The 12,599-nt window shown below is 45.2% G+C and overlaps 1 protein-coding gene across 3 annotated transcripts in view; it reads left to right on the top strand.

The window, feature by feature from the left end:
- MTX2 (metaxin 2) overlaps nucleotides 1-12,599 on the top strand; it is a 76,343-nt gene that overhangs the window by 29,471 nt on the left and 34,273 nt on the right. For 2 of the 3 annotated variants that reach the window (XM_055718278.1, XM_055718277.1), the window contains exon 2: nucleotides 11,592-11,642. In XM_055718278.1, coding sequence (XP_055574253.1) covers nucleotides 11,603-11,642 — 40 coding nt within the window. In that variant the 5' untranslated portion in view covers nucleotides 11,592-11,602. Of the gene's footprint in view, nucleotides 1-11,493; nucleotides 11,643-12,599 lie in introns of those variants that run through there. The other variant, XM_055718276.1, reaches the window with a different exon arrangement.

Below are 12,599 nucleotides of genomic sequence, written 5' to 3'. Positions count from 1 at the left end.
TTTGCACCATTCTGTCAGCAAGATACCCTGAGGAAGGAGCTAATGCAAGTCATGTGCTAATTCCTGAATAATTAAATAAAAATGCCTGTGATATACATGGGTGCACACATGAGACAAATAAATGATAGATAAGGTCTAAGATTCACTCATTTCACATTAATCCCAAGAGTTGTATCTCACACATGTTCAATTTGATGCCTAGCAGCTGGAATCAGGTTTTAGGTTAGGCAGATAGAGGTAAGAGCACAAGCTGCAGTTCTCCCTGCAATCAGAACAAAATATTCCAGACTTACCTCAGTAGATAACCACCACCATATAATTTATCACAAATTATGAAAATACTATTTCCTGGCCTTATTTTCCCTCAAACATCATTAGAAACCGCAGAAAGACCATTCTATTTCAGTCACATATTAGTGTTTGCCTACTGACTATTGCTCAAAGGGCCACAGGCTACAAAGAGATGTGAAAAAAATAACTTTTTTAATGTGTTCCCATTTTGCCTGAAACAGAACAAAAAATTGATTTGGAAGGCTTCTAAGGAGAAGAAAGTTGTAAAATTACTGTTCCTAAGTGGTATATGTGAATGTAGAGATTTCATATCCTTTGGATAGGTACGTGATAACAGAAAATCACACCTCTTTGAAAACCAAGCTTAGGCAAGAACCCAGGCTTGCTTGGGTATCTGGCTTCCCATGCGGAACTGAATGAGTATGTTATTGCTTGCAAATACAGTACAGGGAATGCTTTGCCAAGGGTCAAACCAACGACTCTGGTTTATGGTATGAGCTGCATATACAGGTTTATTTTAAGCATGAAAGAGCACAGCAGTAGGCCAGAAAACAAAAATATGCAACCCAATCACCACGTTTTAATCTCCTCTTAAAAGTGTGCCATTTCCTCTATTTATTGGTAAAACCTGGAATGGTGGCTTATGCATAAAGCAGTATAGATTATTAGTAGAGAAAAACAGACTATTACCTCTTTTAAGAAAAATCTTTGCAGGCAAAATTACAAAATGGAAAGACCTCCTTGTAGTTCCAAGCACTTGTCTCTAGCAGCTAATAAATCATACTTATGATTTGTCCTGCGCCACGCTGTTAGCCTAAATTCCAAGGAAATCCCGAGAACACTTGCAAATCCCTGACGACCAAGGAGAAAGATGTATGGAGAGAAACCCCAAATAAGACATGGTTGTTACCAGTTTAACGTTAAGAGGTGACTGAAGTTTATGGGAAACGCATTCTTTTTCTATTGGCAATATGTGGTTACATATAGCTATATGTATATGTGGCTCACTTAATCTCAACCATCATTCTTTATGGCTTTTCCTAATGTCTGTGAACTAGAGGAGTCTTTGGCCAGAGAAAGGCACTCTGTTGAAAGAAAGAAAGGTGAACCAAATGACAAATCATTCCATTCCCTATTGTAACAATGTCTGTTATTCACCTCCCTCCCCAGCCATATCTCAAAAATGCCACCCAAATAATTCTGGGCAATATATAGGAAAAGATACTACCCAGAGCCAGTGTCTTACTGTATTTTAGTTTTATCCAGAAATCATTTGCTGTTCTTGAGCACCAGCCAAGTGAATAAAGTAACCCTCAGCTGTGCAACATGTGAATCTTCCTTGGCTAAAACTTATGCTTGCATAGAGTGCTAAAATCTCAGATAGAGATAACAGTCCTTAAGAACTATTTGTAAGCAGGACAAGGCTCCCTTTATTATCAGACCACTGGCCCACAAAAAAGCTTTTCATAAACAATTTTGGTTTTCTTGTGTTTTTGTTTCCCCTAAAGGCAACAGCCCCTGGTGATTAGCAGATTGAAAACCAGCAGTTTAAGTAAACAAACAAATACATGAACAAATACAGTCAGTTCCTTCTCTACCAGCCTATCAGACTTCCCACCACCTGGAAAATAGATTTTTTTACTACACTTCATCAGAAAGCATAGTGTTACAAATAATAAACCACAAGAATTTTCAGTTTATTCTGAAAACCGAGGCATTTTTTAACCAGGATGGTGCATCACGCCTTATGAAAATGTTTAACAGGTCTAACTCAAGCAGTCTGGCCCATGGCCCTGGCCCTGGAGTGAGACCCCTACATCCACCAGCATGGGGGACATACCTAACCTGGGTGCTTGTGCCCTTACACAGAGAACAATGACCTTTGCAATGCATCAATCCATGCTGCTGTGGGTCTGCATAAAATTACACCCATGTGTGTTCAGTGTGTGAATTTAGTGGATCAGGAGAGCTGCTTCTGCTGGGCAAAAGAAACCATTCCTTCTGCCCATACAGCCTATGAAAAACACCCACACCCCTGTAATATGATTTTGGTTATATTAGTATACCAGAAGAATCTGAGAGCTAAGGCTTCTCAGCCATTACTCTTCATCTTAACGGTTGTGCTACACTAAATCTACATTCCTAATGCCCCTTTTTATGTTCCTTTAACAAGTAAGCTAGATTAGACACAATAAAGTTTAGAGTGGTATTTGAAAATAGATAAAAATCTCACTAAATTTTTTAATGACTACTCAGATCAGATTTTGCCCAGTTACTGTTCAGATAATGGAAACAGTTTCTAATCCTGGCAATCTCTACTAACAGATCCCTATGCTAAGCATAGCTATTGGAATAATTATTTGTAAACCTCACACATATATGGATTTATAAATTATACCATTTATGTGGAGTGACATTTTCTTCAACATCCCAGTGTATGAAATGCAATTATAATTATCAAACACTGTTAAAAGCCTATCAACAAAACCTTCTATCCTTCCCTTTAGAAATTTAGCTGAGTGAAAGCGTGGTAGGTACGTGACACCAATGGATTATAAACCCCATCTTCTCATGCTGGAGAGACTAGACCCCAAAACACAGTGCATGCAATAGGATGATGTCTTACAATAGGTCCAAGATTTTCTAAAATTTTGTAATTATAACCAGCACTGTGACTTTCATTCTAATGTGACCAGGCAGACAAAAAAATGGGACAGGACTGTTGAACACCCTTAATGTCAGGTCTCACTTAAGAAATGGATCACCTGGTGCTTCTGGTTGATTTTCAAGGTGGTACCAAATCAAATAGATTTGGTAATCTGATTTGGGACTTCACAGGTGTGAATTGTTGCAGCAAGAATCACAGGAGAAAAGGACTATCAAAACTCTGGGGCTAATAATAAAGGGAGGGGGGGGCAGGGGGTAGGAGAGTGTGTGGAAACAAAAAAAAGAAAAAAGCATTACAACCTGTCTGCATGTTGTCAGTGTCATCTATGATGCTTGTTTTGTCTGTCACCTGTGATCTAAGGCCTGCAACAGAGCTCACTCACCCCAGAGGCAGATGGCCATACTTTCAAGAACTGGAAGAACATGGCTCTGGCTTGTTCTTCTGAAGATTTTTTTCCTATGTTTAAAATCCATTGTATTTAATAAAAAGCTGATGGCATGTCTGGATGTTGTTGGCAGTGGTCACATCTAGAGAGGGACAACCGGATCTGCTGTCACTGCCAGCCTGCAATTTGTTTCCTAAAGCCTTCATCAGCTGCAGGCTAGCCTAAGCCTCACTGGTGGCTGTATGACGTACAAGCAGTGCCACCAACTGCTCACATGTGCTGGGTTTGTCAGTCTTAGGGCTTGTTCTGCATTGGTCCTGCCTGCATTTGATGATGCTGATAGTTGAGACTGACTGGCCATCTGACCCATCAGTGTAAGTGTTCTGTACCAGAGTTGAGATACATTGGCAAGCCCAGGCATTCATTTTACTAAACACATTTAATTCTGAACATCTGACTAAGAAGGCTTCAGATCCTAACAACATTACTCTTGTAACTTTTTCCAGCCTTCAGGGAACTGAGAGGAGGTAATGGATTGGGGATGTCATGCTTACACATGGCTGCTAGCTGGACTAGGTTGGAATTTAGCTAGCCTGTGCTCTCTGTACACTCATGGTAACTGAATCTGGCTGATGTGGCTCAAAATATTTCTCAATCAGGCATTCCTATTCCATGTCTCAGTGTTCAAAAGGCTTCAAAGTGCATATTCTTTGCAAAATGTCCTGAAATCATTGCTGCACTATTTTTTATTTCTGGCTGCTTGGTCCCAAACAAGACCAAAGGAGACACCTGGTGCTTTTCTCACATCCTTCTACTGGTGCCAGGAAAAGGATCAATCAGATCTGCCACATCTCCTTACAAATCTCAGGAGGTACCCAGCCTCACCAACTCATACCCACTACTAAAAAGACAGTATGTTTTTAATCTATATACGTTCAAGTTATTTCAGTTAGCATAATTTTTCTCCTTACCACAGTTGTACCCTGGGGAGAAACTATGTCAAGTATGAACTTCTACAGCTGTAATGAAGATAATGGCAAAACTCCTCTTGTTCCTTTTATGGAACAAGGCAATGATTTTAGATGGAGTAGATTCAAATTCTGAAGTTTCTGCTATGTTGTATCTAGTGAATCAGTTCTCAGTCTCCCTTAAAAATATAGCAGGGCGCTCTTGTACGGTCAGGCTATATGTTTAACCTGGAAGTGTTGACAAAAAAACCTAGAGAAAAGCTTCTTATTTATGAGACGTGGGGGAAATGATTCAGAAAATAGAAAGTTACTTCTATGTAAGCTTTTCAAAAAAGGTTTCCCATTTGGAGGCAGAAAGTTTATAAAAGGTCATTCAGCTCTCCAGTGTTTAGCTGTAAAAACAGAAAAGTCAGTATAAACAACGCATTGCTTCTCTGAGGACTAAGTAATCAAGCAGAACAAGTCAATGGCTCTTCTGCTGAAGTGAGATGGACATCGTGAAAAGCCAAGAGCTAAGCCCCATCCCAGCTCAGAAGAGACAGCACTCATGAGAGATCAACAAAGTTCATGTCCCTGCTCCAGCTTGTTGGTCTCCTCCCTAGAGCACTGCCCAAGGATATGGATTCCGTGAATTCTCTACCACTTTCTTCTTAGATGTTAGAATTTTCTGTTGGGCTTTCATGTTGCAAAAGAGTCCTATACATACAACTGATGAGGGTCTTTTGTAGGTGGGTCTTGCTCTTTCTCTCCTTCTGAGATCTTTTAAAGGGGTTTTGGTTTTATCCCAGTGTGGAATAGCAACACATTTTTAATCTCAAAAATCTTTTGGGACAAAGAAACCATTTCCTGCCCAGCTCTACAATTAATCACAGCACATCCCTCTTACAGTGTGCTACAGATAAATAATTCATTACAGCTGCCTCTTCCCTCCACGCAGGCAGTTGTGATCATTTCTACAGGAAGAAGGAGAAAGTTAATTCTTTCTATGCCGGCCTCCAGAGAAGGATTTAGATCCTCTCACAAGGAGCTTTGATGAATTAATAAACCTCCTCAGTATTTACCACACTTGTCCAGAAACCGAGTTCAATTGCAGCTCCTTAATTTTCCAGATAACATCTTTAGAATTTGAGAAGACTTGCCTAACCAGTGCCTACAGTCAAACTGTGAACAATTATTCTTACTTTCATTAACAAGATGGGTCAGGATTTTGCTGCAGTATGAGCTATACAAATATCAGGATGAACCTTTACAGCCATTGCTACTGCAAGTTGGAGTCATGATTGCTGCTTTGACATTTGTGCCATTTTGACAATGCAGCCCTGATCCATGCTTTAAAAAAATTATTTGCTGGTGTCTGGTCAATTAGGGATTATAAAAAGATAGACAAGAGTGGAAGCAGTCTGTTAACACAGCTTGGATCCAAGGGAGCCAAAAGTAGAGTCAGTTTGGCAGGGAGGGGAGAGGAAGACAGCGCAGACCAGTGCGGTAGCATGAGCAGGGCAACCAGGGCAAAGTCCCATTGAAGCCATTAGCTCTCTTCTGGGAGCTCCCCCTTGCAAGCCCCTCTGATCTGAGATTTTGCTTAAAAGCCAAATCTGGTCCTATATAGCATAAGCTATGTGAGCTCTGTTGCTCTAAATCCACCACTTGAGAGAAACATGCTCCACATGCAGCTGAGACACTGCCAGGGTCCTTGGGGCATTGATGGCCTGACCAGCCTCACCTGGGACCCCCCTCACACCCTGCCCATCAGCCCAGGGGATCTATTTAAAGCTCAGCCCAGAGCAATTGCCCTGTTCGCCTAACCATGGTTCTTGCTTAGCTGGACCCTCACTCATGAGTTGATGTCCCTGACCTCATGGAGGTGTGTGATGCCTTGGGCTGAGAGCAGTAGGATGGGCTGTGGCTGTAGAAGCCCTGCCAGCCTGCTGAGCTTCCCTAATGAAAATTAAGTTAAAGCGGGGAAGAACAAGGTCCGACTTCAATATCTTAGCTATTTCAGAGCATGGGGAAAGCTTCCTCAGCAGCTGCTGTGAGTAACAGAGATATGCAAGAGCCTGGGGGCTGGCAATGCCTCCAGTGAGTAAAACAGTGCAGTTGGGATTTCTGCACAACTACTTTGATGCCTGCTCAGGGCAGCTGCAAGGACAACAGATGTGCTAAAACAGACTTGGCACCTCTGAAAATCTGACCCTGCTGAATAAAAGAAGGCAGGAAAGGAGGTGAGAAAGGGAGGAGAAAATGATTCATCTAATGGCTTTCATTCACAGCTTGAGATACCCTGTTTGCTTTCAGAAATGCTATTCTTGTGCCTCTTAAAACTCTACGAAAACTCTTTCTATCCTCATGTGAGTTGTTGGAAATGCATCAGCATTAATTGATTCATCAGTTACCTATGCAGTATCTTCCATAAGTGCAAAGTGGTTAGTGTTAATACTCTGACTACTGCATTTTTTCAGAAGCATGTTCCTAGAAATCATACCTTATCATGTTTACACAACTATTAGATCAAAATTTGTACCTGCCGGAGTATGCAAATAATTGCATGTTGCTGATAGTGTTCTCTTAATTTTATCATTATAAGATATGCATGAACTGCCAAAAAAAAATCTTCATTACTTTCTCTGTCATGGATGCTACCACAGGACATACATGCCAGCTTCCCAAGGAAGTGCACAGGAGCTGCAGAGGTGAAAGTCTGGCTTCAGGTTTGATTTCAGGTTCTCATATAAAATGGTACCTCCTTAGTAAACTCACAGGATTGTGTGTGTAACTGAAAAACATGCAGCTTGGCCCATACTTGGGCAATTTTGGCACCACTCCTCACACTGAAGAACAGTGGATTGCATGAAATAGCTGATAGGAAAAACACTTGCATTAAAGATATACTGAATGCCCTATGAGATCCATTTGATCATGCTAGTCCAGATCCATCTGTTTCTGTTGCTCTGTGTGCTTTGCCAGACTGTTTAGTGTACAGAGAACCTCTGGCATGAAGTCATGCTAAAAACACCCTCCTGCTGCTGCCTGGCACTGGATGTGTTGGCAGGGAAGGATTTACTCAAGTCTTCCTTCATTGCAGAGATTCCCAGCAGCCATAATAGCTTTTTAAAGACACTGACAGGCAGCATAGTGCAAAGCAGCCCCCAGGATGCCCTAAGTTACACCAGAGGGGCCGCCTGGCCACAGGCCAGGTGAGGAGAAGGTGATTCAGGGCTGGTTTGTTTGCTGTCTCTTGCTACTGCTTGGCCTATTCTCAAACACCAGCCATACCACACAAGCAGTCTTCAGAGGTTTCACTCATCAGTGAAATTTCCACACAGTTTTCTTTCAGAGAGAACCATTCCTAATTGAATCTATGACTGGCAGCACTCCTGTGCCTTGAAAAGGCCTGGCTTCTTAGAGACCTGCTCCATGGAAATGGAAAACAGCGGTTTGGGCAGAGGACCCCTGTCATGTGCTGAGAAGGTGCTCTGCTGTATGGGCCCAGCCAGTTGTCTTGGGATGAAGAAAGGTCATACCGCAAAACAGAACAACTCTGCAGTGTCCTCTGTCACCTTCACAAACTTAAGAATTGCAAGCAACACCTAGCAGAACCAAAATTTGGAGACTCTCATTCAACTGTCTCCACTTTCTGGTGGTTTGTTTAATCTTATGTCCTGTCATACACTTGGCCAGCTAGACTGTAATTCGAATGGCCAGCAATAGTGGATGTGTTAAAAAGCTAACAGCTTAAAAAAATGCAGGAGACCAAAAGCCTTTCATTGCCATCTTCCAATTCTTCTTGTAAAAATATTCCTAACAATTATATCTGCAAAGGACTTATACTACACGTATAATATGCACATTTTATTAAATATTAACATGGAACAAAAGAATACAAGCTAAACATACATGTTAAAAGCTGTCTAAATAATATTAAGGGAACTAAAAAGAACAGTCTTTTTTTTTTCCTAGGCAGAAGATTTATCCTATTCAAATTCTATTCTAAATGGAGTGTATGTGTGTATGGCCTAGCCCTGTTTCCCCAGCAGACAGTGTAACCCTAGCAATTAATACCTTACCTGGTAAAGGCAGTCCATGTGGAGAGATGCGCTATGAGAAAACTACTCCATCTTTTGGGCATGCCTGTGTAAGGTGAGACTCTTATTAACAGGTAATGGTTCTACTAGATCCACTCTGGTTGACTTTCTGAAATGCAAAGCCCAAGGGACAAACTAGTTTTCCAGAGGTCCCTTCCAACCCTCACCATTCTTTGATTCTGTGTGATTCTGTAATTCTGCCTTTTGGTTTCCCTTGAAATCCTATCTGAAAGTGCATCCTTCCCTCAGCACTGAAATCAGGCGCTAGTACCTTGGGATCTGCTGTTAAGCTTTTAAAATCTGTGAAAACTGGGGAGCTTTCCATGGCATGGAGTAAGTATTACCAGAAAGTTTGTTAATTGTGTGACCAGCTGAAGAAATGATTCACATGCAGGCCCTGCAGGAAGCCAGGCTCACAAGACCGATGACTTTCTTCAAAAAGCCGGGGGAGGCAAGAGGAGTATCAAATAAAGGTAAAGGTGGTGATGGAGTCGGTTTCATTATTACTATCTATCATCACTGCAGGTCTCCCTGGAGGATTTCCTACAAGATACTCTGCTAAAGCAGTCATTTTAGTGGGAGCAGGGAGGAGGACTGGGAATGCAGAAAGAAAAACCACTGCTCTGACCTGCCCCAGAGAAGGGAGCTTAAGCATCTGTGTCCTGCCACACACTGGAGGCATGGGCTGAGCATCATTCAGTTTTCATCCTGTTTTGGCTAATTGTTTGGATTTTCATAGATTTCTGCTGGTGTGTGTTTGTTGATACTTGCTGGATTATTTCCCGATTTCTGTTCCCTGACTTAGTTTGTATCATCCACCTTCATTTCTGGAGATGAGCTCTTTGTATTGAACCGAGCTCTACAGAGAAACCTTCCTCTTTAATTGGTGCTAATATTGTGGATTTGGCCTAGCTCACACCTAGTTCAAGCTCAGCCTTATCAGGGCAACTTCTGCACTGTCTTGTGGTTTTAGCCTTCTAAATACTGTTGGTGGTGAAAGGACTCAAATAGGACACACCATCTTAATTTAGACTGTTATAATCTTCTAATACAAAGCCACACAACTACTCAAGACTGCTCGGAGTTTCTATAATTCAGTGCTATCCAACTTATAACTGTAACTAGAAATGCAGCTTTCAACAGCATTTAAAAATAATCAGTCCTCTTCCACATTACTGTTTTCAGGCCTCGGTCCATTGTTCCAATGTATTTACTGGCTCTTCTGCTTTTGCCCTAATATCATGCTTTGCTACCGTGTGAAGAATATTTTTAGTAATGACACTTTGTGATTCAATAGTAAGCGTCACCAGGACTTCCACATACTTCGCAAACTTTAATACATTTCTGTATTTGTTCTATATCTTCTAGTACTTGTAAGATCTTAGAAGACTGAAATATCATTGTGTTGCCTGTCCTTCACAGTAGAGTAAGTCTATTTGATAAAATGAGATAATCTTAATTCTCACTAAAGTGTGGCTAGATAAATGAGGACCAAGAGGCACGCAGAATAATGGACCACATCCACTATGCTCTCTGCAATCTACATATTTGATGTATAACTTAATTTTACGGCTTTTTCCCAAACTTTAGATAGTCTTAATATTATGGAATCAAGATTAAGAAATTAGTGCTTGTTTAAAGGCAAGGTGTACACCTCAAAATGCAGAGTTTGTCTTATGGAATCTTAATGTGAGATGAAGAAAAGGCAGCTGTACCCTTTACTGAGTCCCTTTAGTTATAACTTACTGTCCCCAAGACACTTCAGGAAGCATTTTGGTACCAGGACGTGGAGAAGGACATATCCAGTATGCTCAGTAAAGAAAGCACCTAAGCTTCTCAGAACAACCTTGTGTCAGATTCAGATCATTTAATGCCCACCTTGTCTCCCTTCCTCTGTGATTTGTGTTTTAAAGGTCAAACAATTAATGGCCCAAGGGGTACACTGTTCTGACCTGTCCAGGGGAGCGGTGTGTTCCAAAGCTGTGCAGCTAGAAGCAGCTCTTTCGTTCATGTTTGTATCAGGGAAGAGTTCTGTCTCACCATCAGCGTGGCAATTTCAGGTGCTTAGAGGCTGGCCTTTTTTCTGCTTTCAGCCTCTAAACCATATTTAGCCGTTTGTGTTAGCTTCAGAGAACTAATGAGATAAAACCCACGCGTGTGTCAGAACTCCGCACAGATGAGCGGCAGGGGAATGAAGGCTTGAGTCACCTTGCTGGGGAGACCCTAGAGCTGGTGACAGCATTCCAATCGCTCTTTCTACACTGAATTAAAAAAACCAAACACACCCCCTCAACAACCCACGAAGAACCCTGTTGGGACTCTTCCATAAGAAAGGAATGTAAAATAGTCAAACTTGTGTCTTTCAGCTCCTTAAGATACTGCCTCGCCACGACACGTGGGGTAGGCTGAGCTGCCCTTCCATCCCAGTAGAGCCTCCCTGTGACTGGGGACTCAGCCGCAGCAGCCGCGATGTTCCATCCCGACGCTGCCCTGCCGGCCCAGCGCAGCCTTGCCCGGGGTGCTCCCCGCGGGGCCACCGCGCGGGTTGCACACGCCTCACCCACCAGCAAGCAAGAGCTGCAAAACGCCAGCAATGCTCCCTCCGCGCGCTCGCATTTCATTTTGCTACCAGAGTAACGCTGAAGCGCCCGCGGCACCTCGGGGCCAGCCGCCTCTGCACGGCAGAAGGCTCCGGCGGCGAGCGCCAGGGCTGGCCGTGCCCGGGCCGCCGGCCGTGCCCTGCGCTGCCAGCGCATCAGCCCCGGCTTCTTCCCGCTACTGGCAGCCCCCGGTTCTGCTTTCGGTGCCCGCGCACTCCCCAGTGCGGAGAGTTGCTGCGCCGTGGCGAAGCGCGTGGTTCCGCCCCGCTGGGGCTCCCAGGGGACGCGAGTCCAGAGGGACGGCTCCTCAGACCGGACCGAGGCGGGTGACAGCAGCTCCCCAGCGCCCGGTTATCCGCAGGCGCCGCTCGGTCGCCCTCCCGGACCCGCTGAGCGCCGCCAGCGAGCAGGGCCCCGCGCCGCGCGCGTGCCAGCGCCGGGCCGGGCTCCCCGCCCCGCGTGCCGCCGGCGGGCGGAGGGGGCCGCGTGCGGGGCCCCGCCCCGGGCGGCGGGGGCGGGGCAGGCCCCGGATGCAGTTGCTGCCCCGGCGGCGCGGCGCCCAGTTCCTGTGCGTGCCCTCGGCCTGCCTGCCGCCCACCCTGCGCGACATGTCGCTGGTGGCGGAGGCCTTCGTGACTCAGCTGGCCGGTGAGGGGCGGGGGCGGGCGGGCGGGCGGCGGCCCGGAGAGCCGCGGGCGGCCGGGCCCAGCTTCGCGTCAGGCGCCGCGCTCCGGGTGGCGGCCTGAGGGTGGCGGCGGGGCAGGAGCCGCCCGGGTCCCCTGGGTGACCCCTCAGGACGGGGCTGGGGCGCCGTGGGAGCGAGCCGGCCACTCGTGCCGGGAGGGCGGCTGCGTAGGGCCAGCGGCAGACCGGGGCTCCGGGTGCCGTACGAGGCTCGGTGCCGGGTGCCTGTCCCCTCGCTGGGCCCCGAGGGCGGTTCGCGCTGCGCGACTCCCCGCGGAGCACAGGTTCACCCGGCCCCCTCCTTTATGGGGTCCCTAGCCCCTAGCTGGGCCAGAGCGCCTGTTTACTTTGATTTAATAACTTTTCTGTGTTTAAAGCAGTTAACTTTTCCTCAGTCGTCCAAAAAACTGCGTCGTATTTGTAACTTCAGCAGCTGGAGCCGAGTCCCGCGCTGTGGGAGCGCTCGGCGGGTGCCGGCCTCTCCCGCTCCCCGCGGGTGCCTGTGGCGTTTCCTCTGTTGCTCTTGGGAGAGTCAGAAATGTAACGGCACCTTCGCTACTTGTTAGTGCTCTTGTGGTTTGCTGCAGCCGGGCCGTTTAAACTGCACGTGAGCCTTGTCATAAAAGAGAAATGTGTGTCACAGTGGAGTTATTTAGTAAAAAATTACGTTGATCTGCTCTGAAGCAAAAAAACCCCAACCAACTCTTGCACCTCAGGTAATTCGTTGCTAGGAAGTTCAAAATACATTTAGTGTTCTGCCCCCTGAAAATCAGTGTGTTGCCCAGTTTCCCCTTACTTGTTATTTTTTGTTACAGTTTTCTTGCTGCTCCACAAGCTCACAAGCCAGAAATACTGCAAGGAAATAGCATTCTTGACTGTTAAGGAGGAAGGTGGTGTTTTGTCTCAGAAGCTGGGCCTTCT

Source organism: Falco cherrug, chromosome 8 (genome assembly GCF_023634085.1).
Source record: "Falco cherrug isolate bFalChe1 chromosome 8, bFalChe1.pri, whole genome shotgun sequence".
Lineage (NCBI taxonomy): Eukaryota > Metazoa > Chordata > Aves > Falconiformes > Falconidae > Falco > Falco cherrug.
The sequence above is the reverse complement of the archived record's forward strand: the minus strand, read 5'-3'. Positions and strand labels throughout refer to the sequence as shown.